At 35.9% G+C, this 21,083-nt stretch overlaps 1 protein-coding gene across 7 annotated transcripts in view; it reads right to left on the bottom strand.

The window, feature by feature from the left end:
* The window catches only part of LOC131065979 (uncharacterized), a 127,355-nt gene that overhangs the window by 35,157 nt on the left and 71,115 nt on the right, over window positions 1-21,083 (bottom strand). Inside the window, exon 10 of one of the 7 annotated variants that reach the window (XM_058000633.2) lies at window positions 7,247-8,062. The exons of the other annotated variants lie outside the window; for them this stretch is intronic. Within the exon in view, the coding sequence (XP_057856616.2) occupies window positions 7,817-8,062 (246 nt within the window). The 3' untranslated portion in view covers window positions 7,247-7,816. Of the gene's footprint in view, window positions 1-7,246; window positions 8,063-21,083 lie in introns of those variants that run through there. 7 annotated transcript variants of the gene reach the window in all.

Here is a 21,083-nt window from a genome sequence, read left to right on the forward strand (position 1 = left end):
TTCAACCGCCTAATGTTGGATGATTGGCCCCAAGTCAATTGTGCTAACATCATAATCCTCCAAAGTGATCTCCTCACTTGGCTTATCAACACTTGAAGTTGCAATTTGCACCACACGAGACCCAAAACTCTCTTATGATCTTGGAGTATTTCTTAGGTTTCTTCTCTACGGTTTGACATATCCTACTTAGGAAAGCCTCCAAGTCATTATCAGTATCAACTTCTACTATTGGTTTCTTCTATTGGACATTGGCTGATATGTTGTTATTGATGTCAACATATGGGGAGATTGTCGATGGGGAGATTGTTGGAAAGTTTTGTTAACATATTCTTTTGTGTATTCCAGTGTTGCAATTTGATGGAATGAGTTGGTTTAGCTTGTGTGTTGCAAATGAGCTGATGCAGTTTAAAGGGTTTCTAGTATGTTGTCTGTAGATGGTTCATTCCCATTTGCACAAGTCCGCATGATGTTTTGATTGAGTTATGAGATCCAGTATTGAGGATGTTATTCAATTGTTCGTCTTATTCAATATTCTAGTTTATGCTCTGTATTGCTCCGAAATTGCTATATCTTTAGTTGCAGATGTGTGGGATGTGTTTTGGACGTTGATGTGTGTCCTCAGTTCGATTGGTTCAAGATTTGGAAATCCACAAGCAAATCTTTCAAGTTGACAGCCAGTTATGTTGATGTTCTTAAACACCAGTAGAGAGATGATGATGATTCTAGTGATCCGAGTTGTTGCGGTTATTGTGGTGCAATTCACATTGCTTGTGAATATCTCTAGATCTTGTTCTATGCATATTGGTGGTCCACATTGATTATTGTGCACGTTATTGAAGATTTTCTTTGTCTGATGGTGTTCTTCGTGTTATGCGACATTCTTGGTGGTTGTAGCGTGTTGCAGATGATCAAGGCGTAATTGTTGGAAGTGTTGCATGTTTGCGGTATTCATTTGGGTCCAAACTATGTCTTTGCCGACATTGTTTTGGTCCGCATGTATTGCTGTAGCATGTGAGGTTATTATTTTGTAATTTGTATTGAGGGTTTAGCTGACCTATATTTCATGGGTTGAGGGCTTGTATAAATAAGCGTAATAATCATGTAAGATGTATGTCTGCAAGTGTCTGCGATCTTTGAGAGTGTGTGATCGAGTTGTATGTGCGAACAAGTGATTTGATCTTTCGGAAGTGTGAAGGAGAGAAGAAAAGTGTTGCAGAGTAGACTGTGTGCTTAACCGGAACTATACTCAAGCATATGGTGATGTTATTTTCATAGTTCATGTGATCCAGATTGTTGTCCGAATGTTTTTGTACGTCAATGAGACTTCCTGTAAGGCAGTGAGCCTTCCCTAAAGGTTGTGGCTGCTATTGATGAGATCTGGATTGTGACAAATGTGACAAGAGACATGCTGATTGGAAAACTTGCTGCTTTTGAACTGAGTGAGTTTGGAGACTCTCTTCCTAAGATTGAATCTGCATTCAAAGATACTATTTTCAGGAAGTAGAGATATGATCCGGGAGAAAGTTCTACAAGAGTATCTAGATACGAGAAAGAGATGGAAGATGAAAGAGAGTTTGAGGAGCTTGAAGCACTTATTGGCAGAAGATTGCCTAAAGGTGTCGATAAGTATGAAGGGAAGTTACCTCTTAAATGTTTTTCATGTAATGAGATAGGACATTTTGCATCAAGATGTACCGGAAAGAGATAGAAATCCTAAGAAGCCATTTAAGCAATATAAGCCTAAATATCAAAAGTGTTATTATGCTACTGATGAAGGTGTGACATATGATGAGTCAGATAAGGGTAATTCAGGAGATGAATTTGTGTTCATTGCTATCAAGGAAGATGATTGTGTAACTACAGATTCTACAAGCTGCATTAATGAGGAGAAAGCTTTAGCTATTAAAGTTGAGGAGAAAGATGAATGGGTAATGGACAGTGGTTGCTCTCATCATATGACAGGTGATAAAAGTAAATTTGTAAACTTGGAAAGGTATGATGGTGCTATAGTAAGATTTGGTGATAACAAAGCTTGTGTAATCCGTGGTAGAGGTTCTATTTCTCTTGATGGTAAGCACAATACTGACGATGAGTTGTATGTTGAAGGTTTAAAGTATAATCTTTTGAGTGTTGGTCAGATGGTTGATAAGGGATATAACTTGCAATTCAAGAATGGCAAATGTGAGATCTTGAGTAGCTCCGGAACTAAGATTGCATAAGGGACAAAGACTAAAGGTAATATCTTTCACTTGAATGTTGGTGGTAAAATTTGTTTGATTGGTCAGATTGATGAAAGTTGGTTATGGCATAAAAGGGTGTGTCATGAAAATTTTAATTGCTTGGTTAAGATAAGTTCTACTCAAGCAATGAGAGATCTACCAAAGTTAACAAAGCCTTCTAATCTGGTATGTAAGGAATGTCAATTAGGGAAACATACAAGAATTACTTATAAGAGCAAACAGTATAATTCTAATGGGTTGTTGGATCTTGTGCATACTGATCTGTGTGGTCCTTCTAGAGTGAGAAGCTTGCAGGGTGATAGGTATTTCATGTTGCTGATTGATGACTATTCAAGAATGATGTGGGTTACCTTATTAAGGGAGAAGTCTAAAGCATTAGAGAAGTTCAAGATATTCAAAGATAGAGTTGAAACTGAGACTGGATTGAAGCTGAAGTTTGAGATCTGATAGAGGTGGAGAATTCACTTTTGGTGAGTTTAATGCATATTGTGAAGAGCATGGAGTTAAGAGACATTTATCTGCTCCTAGGACACCACAATAGAATGGTGTTGTGGAGAGAAAGAATAGAACAGTTCAAGAAGCTGCTAGAACCATGGTGATTGAAGGAAATGTTCTGCATGTATTTTGGAGAGAAGTTGAGAGTACTGCAATATACAATCTCAATTGGGTAAATGTCAAAGGTGATATTGGTAAGACTCCTTATGAGTTATGGTTTGGTCATGCTCGTACTGTTAGATATTTTAGAATTTTTGTTAGTAAATGCTATATCAAAAGAGATGAAGATCTTGAAAAGTTTGATGCTAGATGTGATGAAGGAATCTTTCTTGGTTACTCTACTAGAAGTAAGGCCTACTAGTGCTATAATAAAAGATTGAGAAAGATGGTTGAAAGTGCTAATGTGAAGGTTGATGAAGCCTGAAGGTAATGTGAGACAGATTAGATCTTGTGGATATGATTCTGATGATCAAGATGCCAGTTCAGATAAAGGAAAGCAAGTGCAGGCCCAAAGTCAAGTTCAGATTGCTCCGGAAAAGCCTGAGAATGAAGGTGTAGATGCTAATGCAGAAGAAAGAGTTGAAGAACCTGAAATTCAAGAAAATCCTAAAACTCCCAGGTATGTAAGGTTGAATCATTCAGAAAATCAGAATATTGGTGATAAGAATAAAGGTGTGATGACTAGGAGAAGACTTGTTGAAGAAATTTGTTTGATTTCTAAGATTGAACCTAAAAATGTTGATGAAGCATGAAAAGATGAAAATTGGATTAAAGCTATGGAAGAAGAATTGAATCAGATTGAGAAAAAAATACATCGATTCTTGTTCCTAGACCTAAGGATAAAAATGTAATTGGAACTAAATGGGTGTTCCAGAATAAGTTGAATGAATAGGGTAAAGTTGTCTGAAATAAAACTAGAATTGTTTGTAAAGGTGATTCATAGATGGAAGGAATTGACTATGAGGAGACTTTTTCTCCGGTAGCTAGAATTGAAGCTGATAGATTATTCCTTGCCTATGTTGCTCACAAAGATTTCAAGGTTTATCAGATGGATGTCAAATCAGCCTTTCTTAATGGTGAATTGGAAGAAGTCTACATTGAGCAACTGGATGAATTTCAGCTGACAGATGAAAAGGACATGGTTTGCCGGTTGAAGAAAGCATTGTCTGGATTGAAGCAAGCCCCTAGAGCCTGATATGCCAAATTGGATAAGTATTTGATGAAGCTTGGATTCAATTAAGGTACTGCTAACAGTAATTTTTATTTCAAGATTGAACAGAATAACATTTTGATTGTTGAAGTTTTTGTTGATGTTATTATCTTTGGAGAAAATGATTACCTATGTAAGAAATTTGTTGAAGAGATGTAGGATGAATTTGAGATGTCTATGATTGGTGAAATGAAATTCTTTTTGGGATTGCAAATTACTTAGTTGGATAAAGGTATTTTCATATCTTAGTCTAAGTATGTGAAGGATTTGTTGAAGAAACTTGGTCTTGAAGATTCTAAACCTGTTGGTACACCTATGGTGACCGGATGTAAGATGACAAAAGATGACGACTCTCCGAAAGCTAATCAAACCAAATATAGATCTATGATTGGTGGTTTGTTGTATTTAACTCAAACTAGACCTGATATAATGAGTGTTGTATGTCATGTTGCTAGATTTCAAGCTAATCCTAGGGAATCTCATATTACTGCTATAAAAAGGATATTCAGATATTTGAAAGGGACAGTTGATTTTGGTTTGTGGTATTCCAAGAATGATGACTTTACTTTGAGTGTTTTTACAGATGCTGATTGCGCAGGTGATGTTGATGACCGAAAAAGTACTACAAGTGGTGAATTCTTTTTGAGAAAGAAGTTGGTCTCTTGGGCAAGTAAGAAGCAGGATGCTATTTCCTTATCTACTGCAGAGGTTCAACACATTGCTACTGCTAGCAATTGTACTTAGGTAATTTGGATGAAGCAGATGTTGAAAGATATAGGAGTTATTTATGATGAGCCTATTGCCATATATTGTGATAATTCAAGTCCAATCAATATTTCAAAGAATTTGGTTGTTGAATTCCAAAACAAAGCATATATCAATCAAGTTTCATTTCTTAAGAGAGAAGGTGAATGAGAAAGAAGTCAACTTGGAGTATGTATCTTTACGAAGCCTTTGCCTAAAGATACTTTTGAGTATCTCAACGAGAAGTTAGGGATAATTGTTCCTCTTGATAAGAACAAAGATGCATGGATTTACATCAGTTCGGTGAATTTCACATAAATATTTTATGCTCCGGATTGATGAGTGAGACTGCTACTCAGAGGGAGTAGTCAATGTTAGTGGTTTAGATGTTCAGATTTGTGAAGCTAATTCAAAGGAGGAGAAAATTGTGATTCCTGAGCCTTTGTCATTGATGTCAAAGGGGGAGAGAAGCATTTGAAAAACTCTGTGAGTAGAGCATTTAAGTTGAGGGAGCAAATCCTTGTGATTTTGATGGAGATTGTTGTGAGTCGATTTCTTTCTTTGCATTGATTGTTTTTCACATTCATATGTTGCAATCAATGCCAAAGGGGGAGATTGTTGGACATTGGCTGGTATGTTGTCATTGATGTCAACATATGGGGAGATTGTCGATGGGGAGATTAATGGAAAGTTTTGTTAACATATTCTTCTGTGTATTCCGGTGTTGCAATTTGATGGAATGAGTTGGTTTAGCCTGTGTGTTGCAGATGAGCTGATACAGTTTAAAGGGTTTCTGGTATGTTGTCTGTAGATGGTTCAATCCCATTTGCAGAGGTCCGCATGATGTTTTGATTGAGTTATGAGATCCGGTATTGAGGATGTTATTCAATTGTTCGTGTTATTCGATATTCTAGTTTATGCTCTGTATTGCTCCGGAATTGCTATATCTTTAGTTACGAATGTGTGGGATGTGTTATGGACGTTGATGTGTGTCCTCAATTCGATTGGTTCATGATTTGGAAATCCACAAGCAAATCTTTCAGGTTGACAGTTAGTTATGTTGATGTTCTTAAGCTCTGGTAGAGAGATGATGATGATTCTAGTGATCCGAGTTGTTGCGGTTATTGTGGTGCAATTCACGTTGCTTGTGAATATCTCTAGATCGTGTTCTATGCGTATTAGCGGTCCGCATTGATTATTGTGTGCGTTATTGAAGATTTTCTTTGTCCAGTGGCATTCTTTGTATTATGCGACATTCTTGGTGGTTGTAGCATGTTGCGGATGATTGAGGCATAATTGTTGGAGGTGTTGCGTGTTTGCGGTATTGATTTGGGTCCAGACTATGTCTTAGAAGACCTTGTTTTGGTTCGCATGTATTGTGGCGTGTGAGGTTATTATTTTGTAATTTGTATTGAGGGTTTATCTGACCTATATTTCATGGGTTGAGGGTTTGTATAAATAAGTGTAATAATCATGTAAGGTGTATGTCTACGAGTGTTTGCGATCTTTGAGAGTGTGTATGATCGAGTTGTATGTGCGAACAAGTGATTTGATCTTTCGAAAGTGTGAAGGAGAGAAGAGAAGTGTTGCAGAGTAGACTGTGTGCTTAACCAGAACTGTACTCAAGCATATGGAGATGCTATTTTCATAGTTTATGTGATCCGGATTGTTGTCCGAATGTTTTTGCAAGTTAGTGAGACTTCTTGTAAGGCGGTGAGCCTTTCCTAAAGGTTGTAGCTTTTCTGGCTTTTTTATTTTGAGCAATGAGCTCTAGGCAGTGTTCTTGAATGCATGTACATTCCCATTGTAATATTCACATTTACTCCTAACAGGGTATTATCTCATTGTGGGTAGGTTCCCATCGTGGTTTTTCCCTTAACTGGGTTTCTGTTGACGTGTATTTTGTACACTGCCTAACACAGAATAAAATACCCAAGGGTACCTTATCCTCTCTTGAATAAAGCCTCTGATTGCTGAAGATATCGCGAAAAAGGATCAATCAGGATGACTCCAAGGTTCTTGTATGTAGGGTCTCTACGTGTGGATAAGCTCTCTGTGGTACGATGTGATTTGCTGGAATCACAAGGGGACTTACATTTGATGCCTGAACTTCTGATTTGCTTTGAATATTGCTGGAACACAGGCTCTCACTAGCTTTGACTTGAAAAAAAGAAAAAAAAGACGAGGGCGAGGAAATAATCTAATCTTAATACTAAGAATGTAAGAGCAATGAATGATCTTTGATGGAATTCTAACTAAGTCTTGTTTTGACATCGCAGGACCATCTCCACAAGGCTAGTGCGATCTTCGAAGGAAAGCTTTATGATGTTCAAATCATCACTGCAAGCATAGACACCATCAGGTTGATGCATATCGATGAAGAAGCGACAATTGAAGTTAGGCTTAAGCTGAACGATTCCAGTTGACTACGCAAGGCAAGTCTGCAATCAACAAACTGCTAGTAGTATGGATATACGAATTTCACCATCAATCAAGCACATTTCTTCCACTCATCTAATAACATGAAATCAAATATGAGAAGTATAAAGACCATGCAAATTGTCGAATCGACCCATAAATTTCACCATTTCTTCAATGAAGTTACAAGTCTTTTACAACAACATCTTGGCAACAATCTTTGCCTTCTCTCTCTACTCTACTCTAATTGCTTCCAACTATTCCTAACTATTCTAACTATTTTCTAACTCTCTCTGCCTAATGCCTTTACAAATGAAATGCCAGGGCTTCTATAGTGCCCTCAATACAATTCGATGGCTTAGATCAATTCGAGATCAATGGCCAAGATTTTACAATGAAAACCCTAATTAGGGTTTGTTACAACCATTACATAACATTTAATGCTCGACCAATGAAATAATTGTATTGCTTGGACACATGTCCTCTCTGGAAAAATCGACCAATGGATAGCCGGGGTAGGTACATCGGAGTTTGTGCCACCTTCCATGAGTTAGGTACATTGAATCTGGACATGCTGAGGTGGACCACACTGACTGGAGAAGTGATGACTAGGATGCCACCTCGTCTGACACTTGTAACTTGGTAGATATTCAACTTGATGTTGTTGAGAAGCTAGCTTTAATTAATTCATCTGGAACTATCTGCTTCTTCAACGAACCCTTGTTCTAACTTCGTGTCCTTGATGTGCAGGATGACTGATGTACCTCGCCTTGGAATACTGAATTGGAGAAGTCGCCCTTGATGACGTTAGTCCAAAGAAGGCCGTCCTTGTCGATGCTAGGCTGGAGGAGGTCGCCCTTGTCCTTGCTTGATCGTCCTTGATTTGGCTTGATTTTCCTTGAGGAGAGTCTTCCGACTTGTAGATCTTTCGAGCTTGGAGTCGCCATCTTGATACCTACACAACATTTCAAAATTAGTAATATATCTTGAAATCTAAAAATTAAACTTTAAAAGGAAGATTCAAGATTTTAATTAGGAAACTTCATGATAAATCTTGAGTTATCATTTCCTAATTTAGGATTTTCAAAGCAAAATTTAAATCTTTAAAAATGGTGCCAAGGTGATTACGCCATACCTCCACTTGGGAATTAATTCTAAAAAATGATGCAAAAATAGGAGAATTCGCTAGGCAAAATGTAGATCAAGACTCCCTTTAGCAAAATGCGCCCCCTTTAGCTTGGAAAAGAACTCCATCTTCCACTAGCTTCTTCAAGATCTGGAAATTCGACTTCAAATGTCTTCAAAAATCTGGAAATTATCCTCCAATCTAGCAAGAAATTTGCCTCTTCAATAGCCTTCAAGATGAATTTCGCCTTCCTTAGTCTCCACACTTGGTAGAAATTTGCTCCACACAAGCTAGATTTCGCACCTCCTTCCTTGCTTCTCCAAATCGCACTTGAGAGGATGATTGAATGATTTGAATTGTGAAACAACACCTCCAATATATAGAGCGCTCACCTTCCACATCTCTCCATAGGCCGACTTGGTGGAAAAAATAAACAAAGATTAATAAAAGAATAAGGCCGACTTTATAAAAACATTAAATAATACCCCAAGCGCCCCAATTTTATTTTTTAAATTAATAATAATTAATTTTAAATGCCTTTATAATTGAAATTTCGATTTTTTAAAGGCATGAATTAATTATTAAATGTTTTGCGCACTTATCAAATGTCAATTTAATTTCAAAAATATTTCAAAGTTTTATCGAAATTGGCATTTAATGTGTCATAGATGATATTGGCACCTAGGCATGGCAAGATAATGGACATCAACAAGATCGCTCTGGTCCCTGGGAGAGGGACAGGAGCGCCCTTACACTTTAGCCTTGCAACTCTTGTTTTTCACGTTCAACACATCATCCTGGACGTCCAAAATGGCATTTTACTTGAAATCTTGAGTTTGATCTATTCAATTTTTTGGAACGAATGCTCCTTAGAACCATTTTCGCCCTGGTCCCTTGGTGAGGGACAGGAGCGATTTTGCATTTATAAGCTCACTTGTGTTTTGCTAGCTTCGAAAATTATCTTCAACCGATCGATTGCATCTTCCTTCACCCACCTCAAACGTGAAACTTGCCTTCCTTTTGCCAAAATCTTGTCTTGAGGGAAAATCGCTCTGGTCCCTTGGAGAGGGACAGGAGCGCCCTGGCCTTTATGAGCTCATTTATGCCTTGTTAACTTTCAAAACTATCTTCAATGGGTTGATTACGTCCTCCTTCATGCCTTTGATGTCTCAATTTGTCCAAACAAGGTCAGGAATGACTCAACTAAGCTTTTTCGCTCTGGACCCTTGGTGAGGGACATGAGCGATTCGCCTTGGACCCTTGGAGAGGGACAGGAGCGGTTTTCGCTCTGGACAGGAGCGAAATTTGACTTTTCGAACTCTCTATCAGGACAATTTTAATGGAATATAACATTTAAGTATAAGTGCTTATACTTTAAGTTATATTCCATATATACTTTCAGGATGTTTGAGAGTGGTTTCAGACCTCCAGGAGCTATATTGCAAAATCTAGTTTTTGGAGGTTTTTCAGTTTCCAGACTTAGTCAAATTTCAGGATCAGGACATTCCAGACTTAGCCAAATTTCAGGATCAGGACATCACTCAAGCCGGACTTGCTATCCTATTGATCTCCCCGACAGCACTCAAAATGCAAAGGCTAACTAACAAAACCCTAAAAGACCTAGAAAACAAACCCTAAAAAGCAAAAAACATGGGTCCCCATTTGCAATGGGGCGATGTGTGAAAACGTCACAACAGTTTCCCACGTCAAAAATCTTGGTGTTGTGTGTTATTGATGTGGTGTTGTTTCATGCTTTAGCTGTTAATTATCAGATCTGATTTGCGGTTTAAGTTGCAGTAAGTTTTTGTGTAAACTGACTCACCCCCCCTCTCAGTTTGTTGCATTGTTGCCAACATCTTCTTCATTCATTCCCTTAACCATTTGGGCACTGGAGGTTGTTCAATGTCTTCATCCAAATCTTCTTTCTCATGAGTTCCTCACAAAGCTGATATCATTCCTTCATTGAAATCCTCATCCTTAAATCCTACAGCTGATCCTTCAATTACTTCATCAATAGGATTTGCAGGTTGTGGTATAGGTTGATCATCGAGAGGGGCCTCATCACCATGAGGAGAATTAGCTTCTTGATTCCTTTCTTGAATGGACTCCATAGATTCATTTATACTTCTCCTATCTTGTAAGCTTGGAGTTAATTCATTCTTCTTCTGTGGTTCACCTTGTGTAATAGATGTTGCATTTGTATCTACCAAAAGATCAACCTCTCGAACTGAAGTACTAGATGTTGAACGACTTGTCCCTGACTTGTGTCTTTTCTACTAAGGTCCCTCACTTGGTGCCTCTTTCCTTTTCAACCCTCTGAGTTGTGAGCCTTCAACAATGTCTCTCTCTTCCTCAAGACCTCTATCCTCTGGGATGCTCATATCCTCATCGTTTCTCTCATCCTACGAATCCTCTATTGTTTCATCTTTGGAGGATGAAGATTCCAAATTTCCCATTAGCTCATGAGTTAAAGGAACATCCCTCTCTCTCAATTTGCTTACTTGTTGACTCACCCATCTCTTTGTGTTGTTCAAGTCCAGCTATGTCATCAATATGTGTGACCTCCTGAGCAATCCAATCTAGGATGGGAATAGATTTAGTCTTCTCCTTCTCAAAACATTGTTGAACATGCTTACCATCATCTTCAAGTTGATCTAGTACATGAAGCAATTGGCCAAGTCTAATCATATCCAATGATAACCTTGAACACATCTTCTTCCTTATCTCATCAGCCCAATGGTCTTCAAGATGCACTTGGTGTCAATATTTATTTCCATACACCACCCTAATATTATGATATGGATCAAAGTCCGCCCTTAAGGTATGAGTCTTAAGGTTATAGTATTGAAGTTTCTCTTCTAAATTCTCCACTACTTACAATGATGAGCACATCTCAAGTGATTTCCCAATCATGATAGGAAAGTTAACTCCAACCTTCTTCCTCTTTTGGAATTTGTCATACTCAATCAACTGCCTCGAAACCTCTCGCAACACCATCTTGTCGGTAGGATATCTTGGGAGGCGATAGGCATATGATGAAAATCCTTGCACCCAAATGTAAGTGAACTTTTGAAACTGGATGTACCACGAACCATATTTCTTCATCAAGTTCATAGCTTCCTTCAATAGCCTCTTGTGATTACCTCCTTGTAATATCCTAACAATGTGTATAATGGTAGCCCGCAAGCTTGAATTCATGGTCTTTATTCTTCTCATCACCAAACACGTCTCCTTTCACGATTTCATTTGGCATTGTTAACCCTCTTGAAATGAGGAGCAATATTGTGCAAGTGGAGTTGGGGTAACAATCATAGACTTTTATTTGACCTTGTCCATTCCCCACTGGGCCTCTACTTTTCAATCCCCGGTAAACAACTTATGAACTCATGTAGAAAGTTCGTGAATGCTCTAACTCATTTAGAAAGTTTGTGAATGTTCTACCACCCTCAATTTCTTATCAAGATTGCTGCTAATCAACCTATCCCAATCGATTATCTTCACTCCTTTAGTTACTTCTTCAATATAGTACCACATCCATGCTTCATAGGCAGAAGCTTGAGGGGATCCCATGATTCAATTCAACATTATGACTAGATCGCTATATCCATCCTTGAAATCAGATTTCAAAAGCCTTTTTGGTAGCCTAGAATAATGAGGCCTTGGATCCTTCATCCACACATTATTGAGAATCTCAGTGCATGACTCATGTCCATTGTTGTATATTGCTAATGAATCTTCTTTGAGGTGATGCCTCACACAAGTGGACATGGAGGTGAGCACATAAGCAAGACAAAATTGCACAAATCAATACCCTGAACAAAGAACGTTCCAAAATTATTCCCCCCTTGGCCACAAATCAACCCTAGGCTTGCACAACAGGTTTGATATGTGTGTTAGAATATTTAATCTTTACTTAGCTTAGGTTTATTTTTATTTAGTTTAGGATATTCCTTTGGAATTCCTACATGTAATTTGTCCTCTAGTACATGTGTGAGGACAAGTCATTTCTTTTATTTTCCTTTATTAAGGAATATTAGATTTCCTCCATAAGAGGACGTGGACACATGGCACACACATTTTATGAATGGTGGCATTCATAGATTTGGGAGTTACTTTGTAACTCCTCTCCTCATCTCTATTTAAGAGATGTCTCCTCTCTCATTTCTTCTTAATGACAATATTGTAAAGAGCTTCTTGCTCTCTCTCTCTCTCTCTCTCATTTTTAGGCATTGCCTCATTCATAATATCACAAGGGGTTTTTCTTTGCTTTTCCCCTTTCAAAAGTTCTTGTGCCTCCTTCTTCACATTTGGGTGATGCTCCATGTTTATTGCTTTTCTCTTGGTAACAATTACTTCATCATAAACTTTCTTGGATTAATTTTCCTTTCCTTGCTCTTTTATTTCCTTTCATGGTATCAGAGCAGGTTTCTAATCCTTGTTTTAAGTTAACATTGATGAAGGTTACCATTCTGTGGAGTTCACCTTGTTGGAGGCATTCTTGAGAGGAGAAGAAGTTCTTTTCTAATATTTTCTATTGTGCAGGTTTTAGTTTCAGATTTTAATTTTTTTTTCAAACTTGTTAACAAGTTTGCCTGCAGGTTTAATCTCCTATTCTAGTTAGTTTTTATTAAAAAAAAAAGGGCTTTGGAAGGCTTGCCGCCAAAGTTCCTTCTTTCTAGTTTAAATTTAATTATTTTTAAAGTTTTGGAAGGCTTGCCGCCAAAACTCCGGTGCTAACTTCTTTTCCTGCATACTTTAGATTTCATATTCATTTGTTTTGGAAGGCTTGCCGCCAAAACAGTTTCATCATAAAGTTGTTTCTCTGATTCATATTGCAGGTTCTCACATTTTGTTTACTTGCAAGCTTTTTTGATTAAAAAAAAGAAATTTAATCTTCCTTGCAGGATTTTGTTATCAAATTTTCTCATTTTCTAACCTCATTCACAGAATACTAACTTTTTTTTAAATATCTATTGATCTATTTCAATCTTTGTTTGTGCTTATTTCAGCCTGGTTTACTTTACATAATAAATCTTACATTTTATTGAGAAAATGGGTTGTTATGCATTAGATTATCAGCTACAATCCTAGCTTATTCATTTCAAGATAAGTTTGATAATTTAAAACTGTAGTTCATTCCTAAGATTCGGAAAAGATTGATTAGCTTTCCATTAGTTTTTTCAAATACGTTAAAAGAAGAGAGTGATTTTGCAGTCTAATTCAGAGTGACTTTACCTTGTAACTTGGGGTTTATACAAAGCTATCATGTAAATAAAAGACAACTATAAAAATCCACATCATTTGGAACTTTGTAGCTCGTTCTATATTCCCATAGTACTGTTGAAGCCTCTCCTCCCAATGATTGCCTCACTTAGCACAGTACTTCTGTATTAACGAGACCAAGTCTTTCTTACGAGCCTTTGCTTGGTCATTGAGTCTCTTGGAATCAGGACTCAATAGAGACTGTAATATTTTATATTGCAGGGTCTTCTCCATTTTTTAAAAACTTTCTTCTTCTTCCTAGACATTGTAAGTTGTTCGAAGCCTCTCGATCTGAGAACTCTGAGTACCTACTGTAACTCCGCCGCTGCTTCTTCCTTCCAGCGTTGATCTTTTTTTTTTTAATAACTTAGGCGGATTTGGGCTACAAACCATTACAGTAAAATAAATTTATTTCATTGTTATCTGTGGCAGAATCGCCATTGGAAGAAGGTGATCCATTGTCCTTCGAAGAACCCGTGGCTTCCCTCAAACAACACTAACCCCCTCGCCTCTGTGTGTTAAACGAAATGGTGTTGAATACTAGGGTTTAAACGTCTCCGCAGTCTTCTCCACCATAGCGTTAGCCGTGCCGCCTGCACCAAAGCCCTCGAGACCAGTTAGGGTTTGTAGACAGAACGAAAATAAACTTCCCTGTAACTTCCCTATGGTCTCTGCACTGTAGATTCCCTGCCTTTCATAATAATTCTCGTCATTTAACGTCTCTGCACCTCTGCATAGTAACGCCATTTAATATATACAAAAATTTTAGATAGTTTATTAACTTTTTAAAAAAAAGTTTAAATAGTTAATAACGTTAAAAAAAAAAAAATTTAGTTATAAAGTTTTTTAAATTTCAAATAAATTAAAGTCTTTGAATAAAGTTTTTCTAATAAAGCTTTTCATATAAAATAGTTATTAAGATTTACAATTTGTTTAAATAAAATTTAAAAAAAAAAATCAATTTCAATTTGTTATTAAAGTTTGAATATAATTTTTTTTGGTAAATATTTTTTTTGTTTAAAAATTTCTTCTTTAAGATTTAAATATAACATTTTTTTTACATAAATTTTGCTATAATTATTACCCAAAACTGGTTTATTTTTTAAATCAAAGAGGTTAATTTTTTATTTTTTATTTTTTAATCAAAGGGGTAATTTTTTTTTACAAACTATTATTTTGCTATCATGTCTACATTAATTCCAGAAATTAAATTAAATAGTTCCAATTATCATTCTTGGAAAACACATATCTCGTTTATTTTTCGTTTCAAACACCTTTTGGATGTTGCGACTGATAAAACTTTTGAACCCGCTACATCTGCTCCTCAAGCCGACCTAGATAGATGGAAGGCTCAAAATGAGGAAGCACTTGGTTTAATTGGTATTTCAATGGTTCCTGATTTGTATGTTTTAATTGGAAATTGTACAAAAGCGCATGAAGCTTGGGAAATTTTAAAAACTACTTATGATAGCTCAAATGAATCCCGAAAAATTCAACTTCAAGATCAACTTGAAGATCTAAGGTATACAGATTTTAAAACTATGGATGAATTCTTATTAAAGTTTGATTCTGTTAATAGTCAATTAACTGGTTTAGGAGTTACTCTTGCTGATTTACGTTTAATTCATCTTATTCTTAAAAAATGTCTTCCTCGTCAATTTCAACAATTTATTACGAATATTCATGCTCAACTTGCTATTCCTAGCTTAGCTACTCAATTAACATATGATATTTTTCGTAATTTATTGCGTCAAGAGGAAGCTAAATTAATTCAATTTGGTACTCTTAAAAGTAGTGAACATGCTTTTATGTCTAAAAATCAAAATCATAATAATAACTTTAGATCCAATAATAATAAACATAATAATAATCATAATAATAATCATAATAATAATCACAAATCTTCTAATTATCAATCTCATTCTAAATCCTATCATAACAATTCTCATAATAATAATCATAATAATACGTACAATAATCAAAGGAATAATTCTCAAACAAGGCCCCATTGCACATATTGTGGGAAAGATGGACATATTACTAATAATTGTTTTAAGAAACAAAATGGTAAAAAGCCCATGAATCAAAATAATCAACATAAACCTCATTATAAGAAAGGTAATAATAATGGAAATTCATCTCGTCATGCATTTACATGTACTTATAATGTTTCTCAACCACTTCAGTGGATTATTGATTCTGGTGCATCTCAACATGTTACTTCTCATAAAGAATGTTTTGAATCTTTGCATCCCGATACTTCTAATATTCCTGTTCAATTAGCTAATAATCATAGTTGTAAAGTTGAAGCTATTGGTGATGTGAATGTTCCTAATGGGAAATTACATGATGTTCTTTATGTTCCTGAATTAAAATCAAATTTGATTTCAGTTCCTAAACTTTGTCAAGATTATAAGATTAACTTTTATAGGGGCATATGTTATATCATTGATCCAAACACTAATCATGTTATTGCTACTGCTAAAATGGATAGTGATAACTTATTCAAGTTCTATGAATTTGCTCCTCCAAAGTATTCTTTGCTTACTACTGTTGATTTTACTATATGGCATGAAAGACTTGGCCATCTCAATTCTGATTATATTTCACTAATGAAAAAAGCAAATATGGTTGATGGATTGCCTACTATTGTTCCTTCTCAAATTGTTTGCAATGGTTGCATGAGTGGTAAGATGCATAGGGAACCCTTTCCTCATGGTCAATCTTGGAGGGCATACACTAAATTGCACCTCGTTCATAGTGATCTCTTGGGTCCCATGGAGAATCCCTCCATCCAAGGTTCAAGGTATGCACTTACCTTTGTTGATGATTTTTCAAGGAGAACATGGATATATTTCCTTCATAGTAAGGATCAAGTGCTTGATGTGTTTACTGAATTTCATATGTTTGTAGAAAGGCAATCTGGGTCTAAAATTAAGATTCTTCGTACTGACAATGGAAGAGAATATGTCAATAATGCATTTAATGCTTATTTAAAATCTTTTGGAATTAAACATGAGCTTACCGTTCCTTATACACCACAACAAAATGGTGTGGCAGAACGAAAGCATAGGACAATTGTTGAAATGGCTAGATGTTTATTGCATGCTAAAAATATGGATTACAAGTTTTGGCTGAAGCTATGGCTTGTGCAACATATTTAATTAATAGAACACCTACCAAAGCCTTAAAGGATAAAACTCCTGAAGAAGCTTGGTCTGGTAGAAAGCCTAATTTGCAGAATTTAAGAATTTTTGGTTCCATAGCTTATGTTCACAAACCTAAGGAGAAAAGAAAAAAATTAGATGCTAAATCTTCTCCTTTTATTTTTGTTGGTTATGATGAAAATACTAAAGGTTATAGAGTTTACAATCCTATTACTAACAAGGTAAAAGTTGCAAGAGATGTTTGTATTGCAGAAAAGGGCATTCATGATTGTTCTAACGTGAAGGATGATGAACTTGGTCAAACCAAAGTTGTGCTTGTGGAGGACCAACCTCCTCTTAACCCTACTCCTAATGCATCTCTTTCTATTCCTTCTAGTGATAGTGATGATGATAATAATAACTCTACTCCTCATGACTCTTCTTCTAGTGATGAATCCATTACTTCTAAAAGAAGACCTAAATGGTTTAAATCTTTAATTCAAGATAGTGATGAATACTTAGCTAGAATGGATAAACTTCAAGCTAGGAGAGTTAATTATTGTAATTATGCTTTAATGACTACTATTATGAATTCTAATGATCCTAAAACATTTGATCAAGCTAAAAATCAACCACATTGGCAAAAAGCAATGAAGGAAGAATATGATACTTTAACTTCTAACCAAACTTGGGATTTAGTTCCCTTGCCTCATGGTAAAAATCTTGTTTCTTGCAAGTGGCTTTATAAAACTAAATTGAATGCTAATAATCAAGTTAGTAAATTTAAAGCTAGATTAGTTGCTAGAGGTTTTTCTCAAATTGAAGGCTTAGATTATACTGAAACTTTTGCTCCTGTTGCTAAAATGCCTACAATTAAACTTGTGCTTGCTTTAGCTTCTAGAATGAATTGGCCTATTCACCAAATGGATGTTAAAAGTGCTTTTCTTAATGGTGATTTACATGAGGAAATTTATATGTCTCAACCTCCTGGTTTTATTAAAGAAGGTAATGCACACTTAGTTTGTAAATTAAAGAAATCAATTTATGGATTAAAGCAATCTCCTAGGGAGTGGTATTCAAAGATTAATGAATTCTTTCTTTCTCAAGGCTTTATTAGAAGTAAAAATGATCCTAACTTGTATATTAAACATAGTGAAGATGATATTATAATTATTATCTTGTATGTAGATGATTTGATTCTTACTTCAAGTTCCAATACTTTGATTTCTGATATTAAGTTTCAACTTAATCAAAAATTTCAAATGACTGATTTAGGTCCTTTACATTATTTCTTAGGAATGCAAATTTGGCAAACCTCTAAAGGAATTTTCTCATCTCAAAGTAAATATGCTCAAGATCTCATAGATAAGTTTAAAATGAATGATACTCATCATGTTTCAATTCCTATTGAATTAGGCACTAAGTTAATGCTTGATATGCAAACTCCTCTTGTTGATCCTACCTTGTATAGACAATTAGTTGGAAGTTTGAACTATTTAACTCTTACTAGGCCAGATATTGCTTATAGTGTTGGTTTGGTTTCAAGATTCATGTCTAAACCTCAACAAACACACTTTAAAGTTGCTAAAAGAATTTTAAGATATATTAAAGGAACAATTAATGTAGGTTTGTTTTATGATGCAAATTCTGATTTTACTTTAAAAGGTTTTACTGATTCCGATCTAGGTGGAGATCCCAATGATGGGAAATCTACTTGTGGTTATTGCTTTTTTGTTGGTTCAGGAGCAATTTCTTGGAATAGTAAAAAGCAACAATCTACCTCTCTTGGATCCACTGAAGCTGAGTACAAAGGATGCACTAATGCTTCCAAAGAAGTCTTGTGGCTTAGAAGACTACTTGAAGATTTGGGTCTACCTCAACATGAACCAACTCCATTGTATTGTGACAACCAAAGTGCCATTGCCTTGGCTAAAAATCCAGTTTTCCATGCAAGGACAAAACACATTGCTCTCCAACACCACTTTATTAGAGAACAAATTGAAGACAAGCAAGTTTCACTCCACATTGCTCTCCAACACCACTTTATTAGAGAACAAATTGAAGACAAGCAAGTTTCACTCCTCTATTGCAAGGGGGAAGACCAAGTTGCAGATATTTTGACCAAGCCACTTTGTAAAGAAAAATTCCAATTTCATTGTAAAAATCTTGGATTACAACCCATTGAAGGGTTTGATGTAAGCTCCCCAAGTAAAGCTTAAGGGGGGGTGTTAGAATATTTAATCTTTACTTAGCTTAGGTTTATTTTTATTTAGTTTAGGATATTCCTTTGGAATTCCTACATGTAATTTGTCCTCTAGTACATGTGTGAGGACAAGTCATTTCTTTTATTTTCCTTTATTAAGGAATATTAGATTTCCTCCATAAGAGGACGTGGACACATGGCACACACATTTTATGAATGGTGGCATTCATAGATTTGGGAGTTACTTTGTAACTCCTCTCCTCATCTCTATTTAAGAGATGTCTCCTCTCTCATTTCTTCTTAATGACAATATTGTAAAGAGCTTCTTGCTCTCTCTCTCTCTCTCATTTTTAGGCATTGCCTCATTCATAATATCACAAGGGGTTTTTCTTTGCTTTTCCCCTTTCAAAAGTTCTTGTGCCTCCTTCTTCACATTTGGGTGATGCTCCATGTTTATTGCTTTTCTCTTGGTAACAATTACTTCATCATAAACTTTCTTGGATTAATTTTCCTTTCCTTGCTCTTTTATTTCCTTTCAATGTGTGTATGCACAAACATAGAGTGAGCACACTTGGAGGGGTCCTTTGCATAATGTTGATACTTGAGACCTTTGACACTCTTCCTCTTGAGCACATTTAGAGGATAGCTTTGAACAACATGGATATGAGGGCATGGAGAAGGGTACCCACTAACTTGCTTAATAATTAGTCAACTTCTTGAATTGTCATCCCTTGCGTACATAGGAGATCCGGGCTTGCATAACTTTCCCAAGAACATTTACCATGGGATCTTGCACAATGATTTGCTAGAGCGCACATAAAGGACTAGACTACACAAGTTGATGGGCACAATTGACAAGGTAGCTTGCACAAAAGACCCTGGGGGACTTGAGACCCTATGCAACACTTAGTCAAATTTTAGCTTGAGTGCACATGAAGGGTGGCCTAGCACAAGTTTATACATGGAATGAGGGGGTTGAACCCAAACTTAAGAAGATTCATTAGCAATATACAACAATACCAAAGAAGATTCATTAGCAATTCTTGCACAAAATGATCTTGCAACTCATGACCCTAAGGATTGTGCTTGCAATTCTTGATAGAACTACAAGCAAGCTTATCTTGCAACTCATGACCCTAAGGATCGTGCTTGCAATTCTTGATAGAACTACAAGCAAGCTTATCACTACTTACTCACATATCCATCCTAAAAACATCTTACACTCTAACAACCTCGACAACTTTGACACTTTTTGACAACTTTGACAAGGTTTTGCAATTTTGACACCTTTTGTCAATTTTTACAATATTTGCAAGACCTTACATCCTTTGACGATTCTCAACCCCGAAATTCACTGCCAAGATCAAGGTATGGGTTTGGTGACCAGGTAACCCCCTAAGGGCAAAAAGTGCAACTAGAGCTCAAATCATTATTGGATTAAGTAAAACCCTAGAAAACAACTAGATCGGGAACCAAAAAGAGGGGGTCCCCATTTGCAATGGGGCGATGTGTGTAAAGGTCACAACAAGAATGATGAAGGAATTGAAGGCTAAGAAAGAAGCCATCCCTCAAGGAAAATAAGGAGGTATGGAGCATTTAATGCAAAAACGAAGGTCATATTAAAACAAATTGCTTGAAGAAATTATTTTGTGACATCTACCAAGCTCTTGAACATTCTATCAAGGAATTTCCATTCAATTTAAAAACAAGAAGCACACAAGTGCTCTTTACACAAGGTGAACAATCTACCCCACCTAATTCACTACAAACGCAATAGAATAACAATAACAAAAATGTATCACCTAGTGGGTACTGGAATAGAAGACGGCATAACAATAGATTTAACAAAAATAATGGGGTGAGAAACAAAATCCAATATGTTGGATTTATTACATCAATAGTTTAGTATATAGTTAGTTTAGATAATAAATAATTGTTAGATTTATATTAGTAAATAAAAATTAGTTCATAGTTAGATGGTTGGGGAGTTACATTCCCGTAAATAAGTTAAAGGTGCTAGTATTGGAAAATGAAAAGCTTTATAAAGCCAATGCATTGAAATGTAATATCATCTCAAAGAATTCAATCAATTAATCTTTTATGTTTTTAATATTTCTTTGTAGCAAAATGGTTTGATCTGCAATGTAGTTTCATGCTGTATCATTTTTAATATGGTGTCGGAGCAATAAAGATGTTTGGCCAATAGGAGAGCAAATGCCTACAACTAAAAGAATTTTGT

The sequence above is a fragment of the Cryptomeria japonica genome, chromosome 2, assembly GCF_030272615.1.
Source record: "Cryptomeria japonica chromosome 2, Sugi_1.0, whole genome shotgun sequence".
NCBI classification, from domain to species: Eukaryota; Viridiplantae; Streptophyta; class Pinopsida; order Cupressales; family Cupressaceae; genus Cryptomeria; species Cryptomeria japonica.